General features: G+C 47.1%; 2 protein-coding genes across 10 annotated transcripts in view; one reads left to right on the top strand and one right to left on the bottom strand.

Annotated features, from left to right (window-relative positions):
• The window catches only part of IWS1 (interacts with SUPT6H, CTD assembly factor 1), a 30409-nt gene extending 25746 nt beyond the window's left edge, over positions 1 to 4663 (bottom strand). The window contains exons 1-2 of one of the 3 annotated variants that reach the window (XM_048863805.2): positions 4431 to 4663; positions 1227 to 1342 (exon numbers count right to left, since the gene is read on the bottom strand). In XM_048863805.2, the coding sequence (XP_048719762.2) occupies positions 1227 to 1342; positions 4431 to 4464 (150 nt within the window). In that variant the 5' untranslated portion in view covers positions 4465 to 4663. Of the gene's footprint in view, positions 1 to 1226; positions 1343 to 4430 lie in introns of those variants that run through there. The other 2 variants (XM_048863804.2, XM_048863806.2) reach the window with 2 other exon arrangements.
• Positions 4664 to 4812: 149 nt separating this feature from the next.
• Positions 4813 to 20491, top strand: part of MYO7B (myosin VIIB) — a 97207-nt gene continuing 81528 nt past the window's right edge. For 2 of the 7 annotated variants that reach the window (XM_075132260.1, XM_048864742.2), the window contains exon 1: positions 4813 to 5322. The gene's annotated coding sequence lies outside the window, so the exon portion shown is untranslated. Of the gene's footprint in view, positions 5323 to 7301; positions 7977 to 15538; positions 15764 to 20491 lie in introns of those variants that run through there. The other 5 variants (XM_075132259.1, XM_075132258.1, XM_048864743.2 and 2 more) reach the window with 3 other exon arrangements.

Genomic DNA, 20491 nt, shown 5'->3' with positions numbered 1-20491 from the left:
ACAAGACTTTCTCTTGCCCTGCAAGGAGCGGCCAGGGCAGGGTCACACCCACCCCCGGAAACCTTTCCGGCTGCAGGAAGCTCTGCCCCTCCTCCCCTTGCTTTTTGCTGGCATCCCTCCTCAGCTGAAGGAGGAGGAGTCACTATATGGGGAACTGCTCTCCTGTCTGCCCAACCCCAGTGTATCCAGACCCCCCACATATCCAGACCCCCGCCGAGCCTCAGCTGCCTGTATCCAGAACTCCCCCACTGAGCCCCACCCTCCCTGCATCTGGATTCCCCCACCCCTACACCCAGGCCACCCCCTGCTGAGCCCCTCCCCTCGAACCTCTGCCTGGATCACCCTGAAGAGGCCCTTGCACCCAGACCTCCACCCCACAAAGCCCACTCCCCCAGCACCAGGATCCCTATGCATTCCCCCACACCCAGACCATCTCGCTGAATCCCAACCCCTTCACCTGGATCTCCTGCAGAGTCCCATTCCATCTGCACCCAGAACTCCCCCCTCCAGGCTGCCTGCACCCATATTGCCCCGCACAGAACTCTCTCGCTCCACACCTGAATCCCCTTACACTAATTGCCTCCAGACTTGGAGCCTGCTGGGCTGAGCCTGCTTGCCGCACACCTTGATCAGGAGCCAGGGCTGGGCGTGCGTGTGAGACTGTCCCTCTCGCTTACTGTCTTGGTGCAACTGGCGTGGAGGGGCAGGGCTCCAGGGTGTTCCTGGGGTAGGCCTGGCCCTTGCGCTATGTCAGGGTTGGATGCAGCCTCACTGCTAAGTCCGTATCCTGGGAAGGGGCGGGGAGGGGCTGCAAGGTGCTCTCCCACCTCTGTGCAGCCAGTGGCCTGTGCTCCCCACTGCCATGCTGGAGCCTCCACATTTATTTATTGACAAATAAAATATGCAGAATTTTGCAGAATTTTAAAATACGGTGTTCAGAATTTTTTTTTTTTGGGTGCAGAATTCCCTCAGGAGTAAACTTTACTAGCTCAAGCACAGAATCTATTCTTTTATCATGATAAGAAAACTATTATCCTACTCACTTGCTAAAAAATTACATCCCCTGGCTGTCTAGGCAAGTAAATTTTACAAGATTACTCTAAGGGTCTGGTTTAAGGAACCCAATATAAAATTAATCTCCATTAAGAGTAAGGCCCTCTCTCATTTAAACTCAGGCTACAGAAAGTCATGTTTTTATTTGATCAAACCAAACATTTCACTGGTACCTCTGAATGATGCCCTAAGCTTTCATTGTCTGATCCAGAATGCTGATCATTTACATCATCTTCAACGTCAGACCCTGAATCTCGCTCATCTTGTACTGGGGTGGCTCCACCATCATCTGCACCAAATTAAAAAAAAAGTAAGATTCATTAACATCTTTCAATATCTATAAAATATGAGCTTTTTGACATTTTTGCAAATCAGAGAACCAACAGGCAAGACTCTCAACCAGAACTTCCAGTTCCAGAATTAAAACAATAGATACTGTTAAAAGACAGAAAAATACATCAGCAAGTAGTGGATTTCAGAGCATACAACCAGAAGCTACAGTACACTACCAGTTAAATGACAAAAGAATAAAATTTGCTGCTTTTATAGCAGTGCCTTTATCGGTTGCGACTCCCATCATCTACATTCTTAAAATGAATCACTTTAGATTATCTCCAGAACAAAATTTATCAGGAAAATTTGAGGTAGAGGCAAATCCGCCACTGTGATCCTCACTACTCTTAGAGACACAGGCCATAGAAACTTACAGCATAACAATGTGACCAACAGGCTCATGTGATCATCAAAAATACTATGTGTATCATAAAATCAATCATTTAATATTCAGTCACACTTAAGTAGACCTGTCACAGACCTAATGATGTTAATTACCTGCATGCTTTAGGGCTGAACTGCAGTTTTTGTACTACAACAACTACTGTTTAGAAACAGATGTAGTTAAAATGGTAAAACTCCCATGACCAGAGCACAATCAGCCCATATGACAGCTGCAGCCCATATGACATCCTCAGGGCCACCCAAGTAGTATATATATCAGGGGTCTCAAACACACAGCCCGCGAGGTTCTTTTGTGTGGCCCGCCAAGCTCCCTGCGTCCCCCCGTCCTGGTGTATCTCCAGGCCAGGGGTGGACAAACTACAGCCCGCAGGCCGAATCCAGCCGCAGGATCGCCCCCTGGCTCCCCGTGGCGCACCGAACCCTGCACCCTGACCCCCTGCTGCACCCCGACCCCCTGCCCTGAGCCCCCTGCCGCACCCTGCACAATGACCCCCTGCTGCACCCCACACTCCCTGCCCTGAGCCCCCTGCCGTACCCTGCACCCCTCCTACACCCCCTGGGGGCTGGGAGGGGGTGGAGACTTCGGGGAAGGGGTTGGAATGGGGGTGGGGCAGGGGTGGGAAGAGGCGGAGTGGGGGCGGAGGCAGCGAAGGGGGGGGTGTCAGTGATGAGGCCATTGGGCCAATGCACTAGTCTTCATATGGCCCTCGTGGTCATTTGAGTTTGAGACCCCTGATATATATTGCATGGATGCAGCCCACATATAACACAGAGAGCTGCACATGCAGCCCACAATGGAAAATAGGTTGAGAACCGTTACTCTAGACTAACCACAATTATACTATATACACCAGTAGCTGCAGACACACTAGAGAGTTGTACCATACAAGAACTGCACAAAAGTGACATGTGGTCAAGCCCTCAACCATGGCTGTCTTAACAGCCAAAAAGGGTGCTTTCTTCCATTATATCAGCACAATCGAATTACTTTAACACAATTTCAAAGTCATCTTAATACTCATTAATATGCAGGCTAACACATTTGATAGCAAGTTAGTTGGTTGTGCTGTATCCTAGGGAGGAGTCTAGGACACAATATAGCCACCTAACTTCAAACATGCTGGCCTACACATTAGGTCCTGTCTATACTAGGAAAAAGGTGTCTTTTTAAAATGCAATAGTTAACGTATTTTAAGAGTCTAGCAGAGATAGGACAAGCTGTATTTTTAACAAGTATTAGTTCACCTCAACCAGCTAACGTGTTAGAACTACAACTTGCCCTGACTGCACCAGGATTTTAAAACATATAAGCTATCATCTTTTAGAAGCACCCCCATTTTTCCATGGCAGACATGCCATTAATGAGAATCTAGAGGAATTTTTAACTGTGTGAAAATAACCTGACCGAGCTGACATTTGAAAACCCTTCTTTTTTGCTCACCGAACCAGGACCTTAAATCATTTGAGCTGATCAAGCTATAGCCTGCTAGGCTTCATCTAGACTAAGATTAGAGATGTTAAGCATATTAGCCAACAGTGCTAATTAACAAGTTTTAAAAATCTATTATGGACAAGGCACAAGCTAAACTAGTTGAGTTAAATTCTAGTACCTACCATGTGTTAAAATGTGCTAATGTCAACGTTAAATCCTAGCTAATGCAAGACCTCTTGCTAGCTCAGCTGAGTTAACCTGGTTGAAGATGACATCCTCAATAACCTAGACAATCTACAATAATTCACCAGACAGTGTGATGTATGCATCATTTTGAGACTAAGATATCTTTGAAGACAGTTGTGGAGGTTCTATTAGATAAGTCAGAAACATCTACGTGTAATAAACAAATGGGATACTTTGTTTGGAAAGAACTTTTTGGGGGGTGGGAGAGAAAGCTTAATGACCTGATTCTCAGAGATCCTGAGCTTCCATAACTCCTCCTGATTTAAAAATGGTAAGTGATAGTAATGAGAACTTTACATAGTAATCGCTTTGGCTTTTGATAGCATCTCTCAACCACATGCTTAATTTGTCTCACCCATATTGGTCAACACCAAGCATGTCCATTTCCAAGCAATACAAAATAATCCGTCACCACTCAGCCTGTCACCCACGCACCTCGGCCCAAAACAGACCTGTTGCCGCTCAGCTCAACACCCCAGGCATCGCCTCCCAAAGACAACCCCAGCCTTTCACCCAGGCCCTCCCAGCCAGGACAGCCCTCATCAGCACCCAGGGTGTCACCCAGTTCCCCACCAAGGACAACCCTGTCAGCACCCCAGGGTGTCACCCAGCTTGTTGCCCCCAAGAGAGCCCCCCCGCATCAGCCTCCAGCCTGCCTCCCAGCCCCCCGGAGCCCGCCTGTCACCGAGGCGGAGCCCGCCTGTCACCGAGGCAGAGCCACGAGCGCACTCTTGGGACATGCCGCCCCTTACACCCCGCTCCTCTCTCCCCAGCCCAGGCGACCCCGCGCTCGGCCCACAGACAAGCCGTGCGGAGACAGGAGTCCAGCCCTCGGGTCGGAGGGGCCTGACCGCGCTGCCCGGGAAAAGGGGTGAGAATCTCTCCCCTGAAGGAGCTGCCCTGGGCCAGGAGCCGCCAGCCCAACCCTCCACCCCCCAAAACGGTGCCTCTCGCCCCGCACCTGACTGGTCCCCGCCGTAGTACTCCGCCTCCATCGCGGGCCTCCGGCCCCCGCCTCCCTCTCAGGGCTCGCAGGCTGCTGGTGGAGGGGGCGGGGCAGGGCCCCAACTTCGCGGCCTAGTACTGGGGACCTGCCGCTCCGACCCCCGCGCCGCGTACAATCAAATCCCTGGCGCTTCCTACTGCTGCGGGCCCAAAATGGCGCCTCCCCCACACCCTCACAGACAGCTCGCGCGCATGCGCTGCGACGACCAGTGGGGTCAGAGGGCAATGCACCACGCTGCTGTCGCGAGAGGTCAGGCAGAGAGAAGTCTCGCGGCGCTTTGGAGGCGCACGCGATACTCATTGCTAGCCGCGCCCAGCGACGAGGGGGCGCTCGCTCTGTCAGGGCCAACTCAGCGGGAGGGTGGAGTCGGGCTAGAGCCGCCTTCATCCACCCCCTTGAGCCTGGGCCTGGCGGAGACCAGGGCCCCACTGAGCGCCCCGGGAGCGGGTCGCCCCCAGGGAACAGGCAGGGGCCCACCCCAGCAGGCCCCTCAGGGGACAGTACAGGGCATGTCTGGCCCCCGGGTGCGGCCCGTGACAGCGAGCCCGGCCCCTCCTGTGTGTGACACGGAGCAGAGACCAAACTAACCCTGAACGACATAATCGGCATCGTTTATCTCTGTGGATGAATACATCGTTCTGTGACACACCCCAGCTCGCCCGTGTCCTATTGCCGTGATTCTCAACCAGGGGCCCCTAGCGATCTTCCCGGGGTACATCAACTCATCTAGCTGTTTGCCTGCTTTTACAACAGGCTGCATAAAAAAACACTACCGAAGTCCGTACAAACTAAAATTTCACAGGGACAATGGTTTGTTTATACTGCTCTATATACTATACACTGAAAGGTAAAGTACAGTATTTATATTCCGATTGATTGTTTAAATTATATGGTAAAAACGAGAAAGTCAGCAATGTCTCAATATTAGTGTGCTGTGACACTTCTATCTGATTTTGTAAGCAAGTAGTTTTGAAGTGAGGTGAAACTTGGGGGTATGTAAGACAAAGCAGACTCCTGAAAAGGATATAGTAGTCTGGAGAGGTTGAGAGCCACTGCCCTGTTGCACTAAAGGCTGCTAATATGAATAAGTAACGGGTGTATATGTATAAATGGCAAAATACCTCTGAGGTCAACCCAGGTTATGCACCTATGCAGCACTTAGATCCAAACAGGAAACAGCAGAAGGGTAATTAATATGCATTCTTCCATCCTCCAGTCCCATCCGAAACACCATATCCAAAGCGTGCCCAGGCTTGTAAGTGGAGTCTACCAACTACCTGGGACCATCCAGTGATTTTTACAGCAGCCCTGAAAATCTAAAGCAAAGCAAAAGAATCACCATCTGGGTGGGTGCTGGAAACCCAAGAATTATAGGCATTGATGAACTCACTTCCACTATAGCAGGGTTCTCAAACGGGGGGTCAGGACATGGGGGGTCACGAGCTTTCGGCTTCCACCCCAAACCCCGCTTTGCATCCAGCTTTTATAATGCTGTTAAATACATAAAAAAGTGTTTTTAATTTATAAAGGGGGGGGGGGTTGCACTCAGAGGATTGCTATTTGAAAGGGGTCACCAGTACAAAAGTTTGAGAACCACCGCACAATAGTATGGAATCTAATTAGCCCAGCAAGGGCCTCTGTAGTGGAGCAGGTTGACATGAACATCAACACCAATCCTATCCTATCATCGTCCTAGGCCTCACACATCAGATGGAGACACTCAGTTTTAAATAGATTTGAGGTTAGATGCACTCTGGCTCTCAGCAGCCTTGGTTATACTGCAGGGTGACCCCAAAACACTGCCAGTCCTGGATATTCCTCAGAAATGTATGTCTTTTACCGCCCAGCCCTCTCCGAGAAAGTATAAATGTTTTAAGTCCATTATTCCTTAAATGGGATAATATGCCCGCTTATTATCTCAAATAGTTATTCAGACACTTTAAACACACTGCATTAGAGAAAACAATAAAACAGGTTTATTATCTACAAAGAGATTTTAAGTAAGTAGAAGCAATGAGGTTATAGAAATGGTTACAAGAAAAATGAAGATAAAAGATAAAATGTTTACTAATGTCTAACAGATGTTTACTATGTATGTCAGATTCAAGCAAAGTTTCTCACCACATGCTTTCAGCAGTTTTACTGACCAAACGAAACCCTGTAGGTCAGGACCCCTCCCCCAGAGTCCAACGAATGCTTCCTTTGTCACTTCAGGTGCAGTGAATGTGATGGGCAGAGAGAGAGGTCCCTTGGGGTGCTTGTCCCTCCTTTTTATAGTTTCAGTCTCCCTCTTGAAAAACATTTCCAGCTGGGGACTAGGAGACAAAGAGTCTATGCAGACAGATGTTCCCTGCTGGCTTTTTCTCACCTGTTTGAGCTTTCTTTGTTTCCATCCCTGCTTAATGACTCTGTTTACTGTTTCAATCCAAATTAAGGCAAAAACAAAAGAATGTGTGGAGGACAGACCTGCCGACTTTTGCCTGCGCAGGGCCGTGGGGTTTGGAACATGTGATAACAACATCATACAGGGAAATCTTATAACTTCACATACAGTGTTGCCACACATTTTACCAGGACAGTAGTGACCAGCAAATTATGAGTTTTCAGTGATGCCTTACAAGACATGTCTTGTACAAAAATTATTACAATATAGGGTATAGGGTACAGTATAGGGTATGAAGAGGCATATGTTTTGTCACAGCCCCCTAGGAAACCTGTCATACAATGAGATGAGATTTCCTCTCCACTGGACAATGTTCTGGAAGCTTATACTATGGAGCTGGGCATTATGGACATGCCTAAGGAAGAGGTGAATGACTATTTTGCAGCATCTGTAGATTACCTGTAGTTGGTGCATTTATATCCATGAACATCCTCTGAGTTGAAGGGATGAATGTCTCTCAGGATACATCCTGCTCCTGCTGCCATACCACAGCTTGCCAGCTGTTGTGCCACTCTCTCATTGGCTGGTCAACAGATGTCCCTCCCTGCCCTTTGCAAAAAGCCACATGGACTTCTTCCTTCTCTGTGAGCAATCTGCATAGCTGCAGAAAAATTTGTCACTTCCAATGAGTTGCTACCTCACTGCATAGTTGTACGTCAATTCCAATAAGATATTAACTGTGTTACAGCTCTGTGTGTATAGTATTTGCATGCCTATTTGTGTGTGCATGTATGTTTGTGCCTTACAAGCTAGAGCTTGCCCCTCAATTGCCCGTAATATATGCTTCTAATGCTCTGTTGGCTGCATTCCAACGGGAAGGATGGAGAGACACTCAGACCATAATGGGATTGCACAGCAGGGGAGCATGACCTGCCTTCTAACAGCCAGAGTAAGAAGCCCCACATTGTGTGAGTGGAGGAGTGCAAGGCCACGGATCCAAAAGCCTCCTGGATCTGCTTTTCAGCCCAACAGCATGAAGTGGCTGGAGTGAAATAAACCTTCCCTAAGAGACAGGATGCTCAAGAAAATCAGGGGATGTATTTGAAAGTCCTTTGCTGGTATGTACTTTTCTTTTTCAGTCAGCTTTTCGTCTTTACAATGTGCCTTTAGACTTAACTACAGACATCAGTGATTTACAGCTACAAATCTGCTTAGGTAAAGGGAGGAGGTTAATGGGCAGTTACCAAAGGCTCAGGTTTCTGGATGAGCAGTAAGCGTTTAGTTGTTACACCCAGAGCCACAGCTCTTCAGAAACCCCAGAAATGTGATTGGGACTAACCTGAACCTATGCTCAGCATCTGGGATTCTGTGATATGGAAATGCTGAGGCCTGTGTGACTTATCCAAAGACAGAGAGGAAATGACAGCACTAGTGCCATGTGCTATTTAAACCCTCTGATCCAGAGAGAAATCTCTTAAGTAGGGAACTGCTGGGAAGAAACAGTTTCGTCAATGGATGTGCCTACTGATCTATTGTTCTCCAAAGCGGCAGGATTATTGTCACCTGGATTACACAGATTTTAACTTGTCACATTTCTGACCATTTATTCATCAATATTGACCAAACTGTCAAAATTATTACCATGTCTCTGCTTAACTTTGTCACCACAAATTACATCTATAAATGTGTCTGAGTACTGCAGAGTCCCATAATCATCAATGTGCTGAGCAATTAACATGTCCACTCACTGCAGGGCAGTCCTAGACAAATTCCTCTTGCCTCTCCACATCTGTTTACTAAACTGTGTGCAATCTCCCAAAGAACAACTTTCACACCCACTCATAGACATTTATACTGCAGGGTCCCTTAGCAAACAGCCCTCCCGCCACAATCCATGCTTTACAGAGCCCCTTGTAGGTGCTTCTCCTTGGTATGTCTGCACTTGAGCAGTCTGGCCTATGTTTTTTGTGATCCCTTTGTGCTATGCTTGCTGTGCTAATCCACAGTGGTGCTGCATCACACTTTCAGTATGTACTTCAGATTTATTATGATGACGACAACACTTCCTACAAGCGTGCAGTTTGTTTTCATAGGATCACTCAGTCTTGCATGGGCGGCAAGTAGCATAGGTAGAGGAAGGCTATGCCTCCCCAAACAGCCTTGTGTTGCCCTGTCCATGCTCTGCCCTGAAGCTCCCTCCTCTGCCTGCTTCAAGTTCTCTTCTTGCTGTTCTGTGGCCCAGAGCCTGGGGCATGCAGGCTGGGGCCAGTGTGCACAAGGCCGGGAGTTGGGTTCATGCCTTTCTGCCCGTCCGTCTTCCCAGGTCTGAGGGTGCTCGGGCTGTGCCGCCTGCCCAGCACTCCAGAGCTGTGGCCACTCCGGCCACACCACCTGCCCGGTACTCTGGGGCCACTCCGGCCATGCCACCTGCCCGGTGCTCCGGGGCTGGATCCGTGCTGCCCATCTGCCAGGGGCGCACTGGGCGGACTGGAGGCCGCGCGGCGGGTTGGTGGTGCTGCAGACAAGGGGAGGGGCAGGGCCTTAGGCAGGTTGGAGGGGTTGGGTATTAAAACCCAAACATAACAGAATGGATGGAATTTTATCACAAGATATGAAGCTGCAGTGCTTCAAATGTTTCTTGCTGTGGTTCTTTGAAAGATTGCACCTACAGTATAGGTATTTGAATGTGGAACTACCGTAAAACCCACCAGAGTGCATATATCATACAGCAAGGTCTTTCTGTTTTTATTAACTCCCCACCCTCCCAGAAATGCATCTGGGAAACTAGAAACTAGAATAAAAGGTATAAATATATTACAGTAGAGCTGTCACAGATGCTTAGGAATTCCAGTAAGTTACAGTTTACGAAGGGTATACAGAATAGTCAATAGCAAGGAAAGCTAAGGAATAGTTAATCCACCGCATGCAATGTTCTAGGCTATACACTCACATCTGTAGGACGACTGAACCTTCAGTGCTCATCCATGCTGTTTTGTATTTATCACTCATGTACAAAATTTGATGGCATTTATATAGTAGCTGGCCATTTGGCTTTTACAGTCAGGATAAATGCTGCTTAGTAAGAAACTTCAGTAACAACCCCCCCCCCCGAACTCCAGTTTGTCACCTAGGTAGCAGTTTATACAGCTTTAAAGCTAGTGAAAGAACGCATTCTAATATGAAACTTTGTATGTGAAAGTTCATTCTGGAGTGGGTCTCTAAATTGGTATTGACGTAGCTGTGGTGGATGCTAGAAAGAATATGGCAATAGTTATTTGACTAGGTCCAATGGCATGGGACTAAGTGCTAAACCAATTTGAATCTGGTCAAAATTCAGACATAGTACCTCAAATTACATGAGACCAGATCCTCAGCTGGTTTAAATCAGCATGGCTGCTTAGAGCTTCTCTAACTTATGTGGTCTAATAATGTTCCCAAGGGTCCTTTATGCTGGCTGGGGATCACCGGAATACAGGCTAATCTGGTGTAGTGCAACTGCCAGTGTGGAGCTTCCACACTGCCTATTTAGGGCAGCTCTGTGGTCCCTTAGTGCTTCAGCAGCACTGCAAAGGATTTCTTTCCACCAAGGCTAGGATCTGGCCTGTAGAATTTACTATAGACGAAGTGCAACACTTCAGCGCTCATCTCTTGATGAATAAATAAGTTGCAAAATTGTCTTGATGTAACCAACCTAAAGTAAAAGTGTTAGTTCTTCCAACTCTTTCCAGGTGTGTTTGTGCCATAATGGCCTTGCATGAGGCTCCAGTAGAGGACAGGCAATGCAGAACTCTTAGTACAGCATCTCTCATTCCTGACTGTCCAATTGCAGCTGATCGTTAGCTAGGTACTCCCTCTGTAGAATTCACTTTGTTTCAATACATTCTCAGCACAGATCATGGAAAATGTAAATTGTTCAGACTAATTTACCACCCCATTCTCATTCCCTGTTGATTGTAAACCCAATGTCTGACGTCAGCTGCTATGGGACTTCACCGGCAGATGATGGCAGACAGAAATGCTAGTACAACTTTAACAATTCCCTGTTTAAAGAGAAAGTTTTAATCGTGTGTATCCTTAGAGAGAGGCATCAGCATATTGATATACAGGGCAGACTCATCACCTTGAGATTGTACAGTCTTTACTAGTGTAATCATGACAGTCCTAACTTTTCTTGCATTTGCAACATTGTGGCAAATGACAATACTTATAATATTAACCTGGCAACTAGAGGCAGCTGCTGAAACATCCTGACTCGTAGGTTCTTGCTCTGGCTGGAGAAATCCTGAATCTGTCTCCAAAATTGCTCATGTCTGGGACACATCCCTTTTTCCTTCCCAGCTGTCATGCCTGCTACTGGAATAGTAACAGTACTCCCTGGAGTGCAGTGCTGGGTATAAGTCGCAAAGCCCAGATGCACCCAAACTCCAGTGGGAGGTGTCGGCATGAAGGTGCACCCCCCCGATTCTGATCAAGGATAGTCACTCTTTAGTTGCAGCCTCGCATCCCTTCCTCCCATGTTCCCCGCCCCAGCACAAGATTCCTCAGCACAGTTAGGAGACTGAGGCTTGCTTTCCATCCTAGGATGTTTGTGCTCCAGGGAGCAGACAAGGGACCCCACGGGGAACAAATGACCCCAAAGGAAGAGGACAGGCAGTCCCAGCCAGCAGGAGAACCTCTCCTCTGCCGGCCACTAAGAGAGGTACTGAGGAAGAGACACCTGCTACCCCACCTGGTTCCAGTGAGAGAAGTGCAATGGGAGTGGAAGGGGAGAAGAGCTCCCTGGATCCAGTGGGAGAAGCAGCCCTCTAGATCCCTCTTTCTCTAGTGAGGGAGGTCAGGGGGTGGATGGAGACCCACTCAACAGTGTCCCTTCCTCAGTGTGAGAAGCTGCCATGGGGACCAGAGAGCAGATGCTGAGTTCTAACAGTAACTTCCTCCATTTCCTCCACTGGCCACACAGAATACAGCAGGCAGCAATAAAGCAGCCAGCGTAGCCTAGGGCCCTGCTATTTCCCTCCAGCCTTACCATGGCATGCCCAGCCACCATTCTGTAGCTGTGGAGCGGGGCAAGAGAAGTAGGTGTCATGATCAGTGTAATCAGGGATGGCTTCATAAGCCAGGGAAGCTGTGAGTAGGTAGGCTGAGCCTCGGAGAGTCCCAGTGGGGCTGGAGAGACCCCATTAAGAGAGGGAGAATGTGCCATTCTGTTCACATCAGGAAAAAGAAGTTCTTAAATTCTGAAAACCTTTTGCCTGGTTACCCAACATAAACATCAACGATCTGGCTTTGGCAATGGACATAGGCTTGCATTGCAATAGTGCTACCCTTTGTGGTGCACATACTCTGTGGACTGATGGGGAGGGGAGCACAGAATGGGCACGTCGGTATCAGCTGTAGCACCAGCATAGTTCAGGCAGCTCAACTGTTCAAACCATCTGTGATCTAAAGGGCATTCTGCACATTGATCACGCTTCCCTTGTGGTATTTTACACATCTACATGTACCTCAACCTCACCAGCTCTCCCTGCGTGCCCAACCCCAAATGTATGTCCCCTGACCAGCAAGGTTTGCTAGTTTCCACACTGTCATGTGCCAGCAATGCCCCTCTGCCATGTACATTGGCCAGACCGGACAGTCTCTAAGCAAAAGGATAAATGGACACAAATCAGATGTCAAGAATTACAACATTCAAAAACCAGTTGGAGAACACTTCAACCTCCCTGGACACTCAATTACAGACCTAAAAGTCGCAATTATTCAACAAAAAAAACTTCAAAAACAGACTCCAGCGAGAAACAGCAGAACCGGAATTAATCTGGAAACTGGACACCATTAAATTAGGCTTGAATAAAGACTGGGAGTGGATGAGTCATTACACTAACTAAACACTATTTCCCCGTGCTAATTTTCCCCCTACTGTTACTCACACCTTCTTGTCAACTGTTTGAAATGGGCCATCCTAATTATCAGTACAAAAGTTTTTTTTCTCCTGCTGATAATAGCCCACCTTAATCAATTGGTCTTTTAAGAGCTGGTAATGGCAACCCGCATTTTTTCCATGTTCTCTGTATATATACCTTTGTACTGTATTTTCCACTACATGCATCTGATGAAGTGGGCTTTAGCCCACGAAAGCTTATGCTCAAATAAATTTGTTAGTCTCTAAGGTGCCACAAGTACTCCTCGTTCTTTCTGCTGATACAGACTAATATGGCTACCACTTTGAAAACTGCCATTTGTGACTCTCTTCATGATGAGCCATGCTCTCCCCTTGGTTGTCTTGTGTTTCCAGTGCTACTGGGAGCTTCCCACAGAGCTGGAAAAGGTCTCCTCCTAATGAAGTGTTACAGCTGTAGCTCCTCATCTCATGTCTCCAGCACAGCCCTGTTCCACCAGTGATTGGTTGAGGGTCAGACACAAAAGTCTGTAGCTGGTATAAACTGGTGGAGAGCAGGGCCTGGAACAGTTTCTACCTGGGGAAGGGTTGGTTTGTCTGAGCATCTCTCCAGCAGGTGCAGCAAAAAACAACCACCCATGGCTGTTGTTCTTGGTCTGTGGTAGCCCCCTGTCTGTGCTGGAATGTCCTCCACTGTTACCTCTGACCCCAGCAGCCATTTGCAAAGGTGGGCATCACTGTCCAGGGGCAATGCATTGGAGAGAAGCTTAGCTGTCCCCCAGTTTATGGGAAGGGGAGGGTGCATTGGCATTACTACTGGGATACTCTGTGTGGCCAATATTGATGGCTCCATCTTTCACTCCAGCCTCTGGCTAGCAGGAATCCAATTAATGTTAAGTCAAGCCCTCTCCAGCTTCTGAAAGCAGGAGCAGGACCATTAGCATGTTTTCTCTCTCTTTCCTCCACCTACCCCAAGCCTCTTGGCTGCTGTGAAGAAAGTTAGAAGGGGGAGACCACAGAACAGAGCTCCCTACTCCTCTGCTGGAAGCAGGAGAGCTCCCTCTTCTGCTCCAGCTGCTGCAGTGAGAGTTTTCCTCTCATTTCAAGCTATTTAACCAGTAGATGTGTGTCTGCTACTCTACCCACTCCCAGTTTCTTGGTTGTCATGATTTGGCAAGGAGCAGGGGTCTCTCCTCTACTCAACATTTCCCCCATTTCTTGGCTCCTGAGATGTGGGTTGACTCTGCTGCTTCTATTCCCTGACTCCATTTTGGGTCTTTTTCATCTATGAATAGCTCCAGCGCCTGTCTCTGCTGCTGCTCTGAGCAGTCCCAAGCAAAAGGCCTGATTCATATCACTTTTCAGAACCTTGTGGGCAGCACTAATAGCACCAGTGAAAACCAACAAGGCGCTGCTTGCTTTTCACTGTGCTGCAGCTTGGAAAAATGATGAGCAGCAACATGGGCACTGTTGCTGTCTGCAGCCTTAGGAAGGCAGCACAGAGGAAGTTGATGCCTTCTTTCTCCCATGCCCCCATTTACTGGGGAAAGTGCTCCACTGATCAGGGGAAGTGGCTGAGTGGATTTTTAAGCCCTGCATTTTTAATAACCAAAGTCCATCTCTGAAAAAGATTTTTTAAATTCAGAGGGGATTCTCCTTTCAGTCACACTTGTGTAAATCCGGAGTATTGTCCGTTGCGGCCATATAGATTTACACTGGTTTGAGAGGACATAAGATTCTGAGTCTTTAAGGTGTATATGGGAAGCTGTCCTCGTGGCTGGATGGACTGGAGCTCCTAAAGGCTGGATTCTCCTCAATGGCAGTCTTTGTCCTCTTGTATGATGGAACTCTATCTCTCTTCTAGCCAAGCCTCAGAAACTAGACACTTGACTTCCTTGCTCCTATTCTGGGGCTTTCTCCTCTTGTCACCAGAAGAGGAGGTACAGTAAGGCCTACAGGGAATCCAGTCCCTTGCAAAGAAGTACCACTGAGGAGTGTCAGTGGGGAAGAAGGCCCGGCAGATGGACCTGAGATCTTCCCCTCCCCCAGTTTGTATTCTACAGCCTCCTGAACTCCATCCCCAGCCCCTCACAAAGCCAAAGAACTGCCTAACCCCTTAATACACTTTTCTTCCTTTAGGCGCAGTGACTTCTGGGTGGAAATCAAAATGCCCCTTTTTGCATCTTGATTATGGGTAATGACAGCCTGAAAGGATTATTTTTCAGCCACGTCTTGACTTCTGCGTTGTTGCTGGAGGGCTCCTTGGCAGACTGGGGCGGTAGTGAGATGACATTTAATGAGACAAGAGATTGAAAACTGAGCAATCAAGAGGGCTCGGACTTTGAAATCAAACTGTTCACATTTCAGGGCGGGGCTGGAAGGAGGATAACACCTATCTAAACATCGGAATCCAGGGCCACTGAATCTTTCACAGGGATACTTGTTCTCCCAGGTGTTTGTCAGGCATTTGATTACATTGATATATAACAAAACAAGAGTGTTTTAAATAAACTGACTAAAAATCCCTTCCCCTTTACCAGGCTGCACAGGCATAAACCTCAGTTACTCCCTCACAGTGGCTGGTAAGGGATGTCTTGAGTTTATTTTCCATTCTTGAGCTCTGTGGCCTATGAAGCAGGAGAATCAGGCCCAAGCCTTTCCCTTTGGGATGCCTTTCAGGAGTCTGACAGGAGCCACATGCAGTGGAGAGGCTAAAGTTTAAAGCTCAGGCAAGCATTACGAATGAGAGCGATTGACCTCACCGGTGCCTGGAATCCCTGGTGTGGAAATGGAATAAATGCTGAACTGGGGGCAAAGTCCCATAATAAATAACTGTGAAAGGCACTTCAGTTACTTCCTCCTTTTTGCCACGGAGGGCTGACACGCAGGGCGGGATTCTCAATGGCTCCACCACCAACTTCATCTCCCTTTTCTTTCCCACTCTGCTATCCGTGAGAGAGAAGAAACACAGCAGAATCAGGCAAACAGCAAAATCTTCCGTGTGAACAGGTACCTCCCATCCTTTTCGGTACCATTCAGACTCTGATTTAGAGGGTTAGCTTGCTCAGGTGAGAAGAGCAGCAAAGACATGCACTGCAAAAAGCAATACAAGCAAGGAGTGGGGAGAGCATTTGCTATTAATACTGGGTAAAAGAAGAAATTTTACTCTTGAATTTGAATCTGAAATCCATAAAAATTAAGAGGCTTCCCAAGAAAATTCCTGATGAGACTCGAAGAGAGAAAGGGTAGATCATAACTAGATGCCACTGGAGAGGCAATTTTCATGTTGGTGTGGGGAAAGATTTCTGGGGAGGTAGGGAGTGGAAGTAGTTGCAGGAAGCGCAACTAAAAGATGGACAGAGGGAGCCCATTCAAACCAAGAAGTAAAAGGGAAGGAGAATAACTGTTGCACTTGTGTCCAAGATCATGAAAATGAGTTCCTGATAGTGCTGAATAAGCTAGGGTGTTATGATGTTACAGATCAGTTGGGGACCAGGACTGGTACAACTGGTAGCTGCAAGCTGTCATTTACTGAAGTTTATATTCATATTTTTCTGGATTCATGAGTTCTGCAGATTTGATAACTAGCTATAATTATTCCAGTTTATAATGGTTATAAACCTCTAGCAAATCAGTATTAGTGTTGCAATAGTGACTGGTATAGTTCAGGATGAGATTCCTCTTTGCATTCTGATTTCAGTTATGACATTTTAAAATCTTTTGAGCTGAAATGCACATTCTAGGCTTTGAACTATAACCTTCTTATTGGAAAAGTTGCATATATATAATAGTTAAGATAGACAAACATATTGTTGGGGAAGAGGAAATATTTTTCAGCTATTAAGGACATTTTTCAGACTTTTTCGGCATTTAAAAAAAGGAGCTTTCTAAACTTCAAACTTAGCATGTACTTAATGATGACGTGATCTGCCTTGTTTGGGGGATTAAATGTACTTTTGAAATAATAAAGGTGTAGCCTTTAGACATCATTTGCAAAGCAGGCACACTCCGTTATTTTCTTTGACTTCACAAAATGCTTCCAAGTACAGTTTTCCAAATATCTGTAGATGTAAATTTTATCGACTACGGTCTCAATTCTGCAACCACATACACACATCCTTAGCTAGATGCACTGTGAATAGCCCTTGGAAGTAACTGGGGCTATTTGCTGTGTGCAGAGTTAAGCATGCGCTTAAGGGGGGGCTTTGCAGTATCCACAGACCACATGGCTCATCCCTGCGCAGGCATCCCCATGCAGCCTATTGCTTTATATCGGGGGTGGCCAACCCTAGCCTGAGAAGGAGCCAAAGTTTACCAATGTACCTTGCCAAAGAGCCACAGTAATACATCAACAGCCCCACATCAGCGCCTCTCCCTCCCTCCCAATCAGCTGTTTTGTGGCATGCAGGAGGCTCTGGGGGGAAAGGGTGAGGAGCAAGGGCATGGCAGGCTCAGGGGAAGGTGCGGGAAGAGGTGGAGTGGGGGTGGGGCCTGCAGAGCCAGGGGTTGAGCAGTGAGCACCCCCTGGCACACTGGAAAGTTGGCACTTGTAGCTCCAGCCCCAGAGTCGATGCCTATACAAGGAGCCGCATATTAACTTCTGAAGAACCCCATGTGGCTCCAGAGCCACAGGTTGGTCACCCCAGCTTTATATGGTAGCTTTTATTGTCTCCAGCTATCTTACTCCATAAAGGGGCTTAATTGCGCCTTTCATTTATCTGGAAAGAAAGGTGGTTAGCACACCCATTGGCTTAACCGGGCCTGAGATTGATGGCAGCCATTAACAGCTTCTAGCATAATACTGTTCAAGGAATAGCAGTGAGTTGCTTGAAAGAAGGTGGTGGCACCTATCCTGATTTCTGTCATCGTAAAGGATCACAAAGCTTTCTTTTAACACTGAACAAGAATTATATTAGAATAAGGGGGAAAAAACAAAACAAAACAAAAAAGTATCATCCCTAAAGCTACATTCTCTCTGTTTCACTGTAGAGTTTCTGTGGCACCTTAGAGACTAACCAGTTTATTTGAACATAAGCTTTCGTGAGCTACAGCTCACTTCATCGGATGCATACTGTGGAAAATACAGTGAGGAGATTTATATACGCACAGAACATGAAAAAATGGGTGTTATCATACACACTGTAAGAAGAGTGATCACACTACAAAAGGTTCCCCTCCCCACCCCCGCTCTCCTGCTGGTAATAGCTCATCTTAAGTGATCAATCTGCTTACAGTGTGTATGATAACACCCATTTTTTCATGTTCTGTGTGTATATAAATCTCTTCACTGTATTTTCCACTGAATGCATCCGATGAAGTGAGCTGTAGCTCACAAAAGCTTATGCTCAAATAGATTGGTTAGTCTCTAAGGTGCCAAAAGTACTCCTTTTATTTTTATTTATGGCGAGTAGCACCTTATTCTGTGACTTCACTGGGGCTACTCCTGGAATACAACACCATTCAGCAAATGTAGAATTATCAGACTCTGGTTCTTAATGATATTTTGTAGTGCATATGCATGGTTCATTTTTGCTTAAACTTTCTAGAAAGATACATTTTGTGGAGCGAAGACCAAGCCAAAGAGCAGAATTTTTCAAATAGCACTGAGAAAGTGAAGTTTTAAGATTATGTTTACACTTCACTTAACGATGCCATAGCATGTACAACCAGACAAATGGGTTTTCTTTTGTTTCAGCTGAGGATGTTACAGGTAGGAAGTTTTGGAGTAGTTCGGGGTGAGCTCCAAAGATCAATTTTTGGTCCTGTGTTGTTTACTCGTTCTGTTAATGATTTACTTGAGGTGTGCCATCAAATCAATATTTACCTGAATGCAAATGATGCTGTATTTCCTGATTGAGCTCTAACCAAGCAGCAAGTTGACAAATCCTTTTGGGATGTATAAAAAAGTGGACTGTCCTCTAGCATGTACCTTTTTCCTCTCCTGCAGCCCCTCCTGATGGTCGATCTGATTCTCCTCTTCTCATGAGTTGGCCCTCCAGCCAGATCACTTTAAAGCAGTGGTTCTCAAACTTTTGTACTGGTGACCCCTTTCAGATACCAAGCCTCTGAGTGCGACCCCCCCCTTATAAATTAAAAACACTTTTTAATATATTAAACACCATTATAAATGCTGGCAGCAAAGCAGGATTTGGGGTGGAGGCTGACAGCTCATGATCCCCCATGTAATAACCTCATGACCCCTGAGGGGTCTTGACCCCAAGTTTGAGAACCCCTGTTTTAAAGCCTCTCCCTGTCCAGGGTATCAACATCCCAAACAGATCATGTCCCACACACTGTTGGTCATCCAGACATCTTCCACCTCTCCAGGGCTCCTCTTCCATTCCCTCCTCTCTCAGAGTAACAGCCCTAAGGTCTCTCCCTGGAGTCTTGTAACCAAACTTAAAAAGCAAAACACAAACTGCAACAAAAGAAATTTCTGTCCCCTCCCTTAGGCAGAAACTTTTAATCCATCTCAGGTCCTTCCAGCCCTCCATTCTTCTGCAGAACGCTGACTCTCAGGAGTTATCTTCCTCTAGTCTAGTCTCTACACGGGATCCTCCACTCCCATCTACCCACGAGGTTACCTGCCTGTCAGTTTGCCTTCTCTCAGGCTGACTCCAGGCATCTCCTTCACGCCTGCTGTCATCTCCTATCAGGGCATATCCCAGAGTGTAAACCTCCCTCCTGAAACACCTCTTTAGTTGAGCACCTCCTTGGGTTTCTTCCCTGGAAGCCCAGGTCCTGCCCTTTTGTCAGGGCTCATGGCCAGAGCGTATTCCAACCTGGTAGCTTCTCTGTATCTCTCCAGGTTCTACTCAGAGCAGGTCTGCAGAATTCTTTCCCTCTCTCACTTCAGCCACCTTCTGACCTGAGCTTCCTCTTCCTTTTTTTTTTTTTTTTAATAGAAACCATCCTGCTCCTCCTCAGCTGGGCTTCATCTTTGATTAGGCCTGTCCCATACTCCAGGTGCAATCAGGTGTGTTAATTGGCCTCTCAGGCCCACATTAACCCTATAATCACCTGAATAGGGTAAAACAACCCCTCACAGGATGATGTCCTGAGACAGCTTTTTTCAATAATTCATCCTAAGTGGCAGCAAAAATGGAATATAGTATTTTGGTTCTAGAGTCAGATGTTTCCAAATGGGAGAAAATATATTGCAAATATTTCATTAGTATAATAAACCCTGAAATGAAACATCTTCTTTCTAAGGGTGTCCTGGAACAACCAGAAAGAGGCAGCACCGGGATAGGGGAGCTCCTGTGGGTGGATTGAAAGGAGGTGAGAGAGAGTGTGGTTTTTCACACAGACACACAATGGTGAGAGACCTGTGAGAATGTGGGACCGAGGCTGGCATTTGGTGGATATTGTTAGGGACTAGAGAGGGTTCACAGGCAAAGGTGGCACTTGTAGCCTGCTCTGGAGGTCCCTTGTAGCCAGGGCTTAAATTCTCAAAGATTATTTACCAGAACCCCCCCATTCGGGGGTCCAGGCTTTAGCACCACAGGAGAAGCGGGGGCGCCGGGGCTTAAGGCTTCAGCCCTGCAAGAGGTGCTGGGCCTCTCACAGGTTTGAAAATATTTACCAGAGTTCTGCTATGCTGGGCTCCAGCTAAATTTACGCCCTGCCTTGTAGCAGTGGAACCCGTTCAATGTCTACCTGGGGGTTTGGGCAACATAGAGCTGGGAATATGATGGCCTGAGGATCGAATGGCTTCAGGTGACATTCCCACCCTGC

The sequence above is a fragment of the Caretta caretta genome, chromosome 9 (assembly GCF_965140235.1).
Source record: "Caretta caretta isolate rCarCar2 chromosome 9, rCarCar1.hap1, whole genome shotgun sequence".
Taxonomy (NCBI): domain Eukaryota; kingdom Metazoa; phylum Chordata; order Testudines; family Cheloniidae; genus Caretta; species Caretta caretta.
Note: the sequence above shows the minus strand (reverse complement) of the source record. Positions and strands in the feature narration are given on the sequence as shown.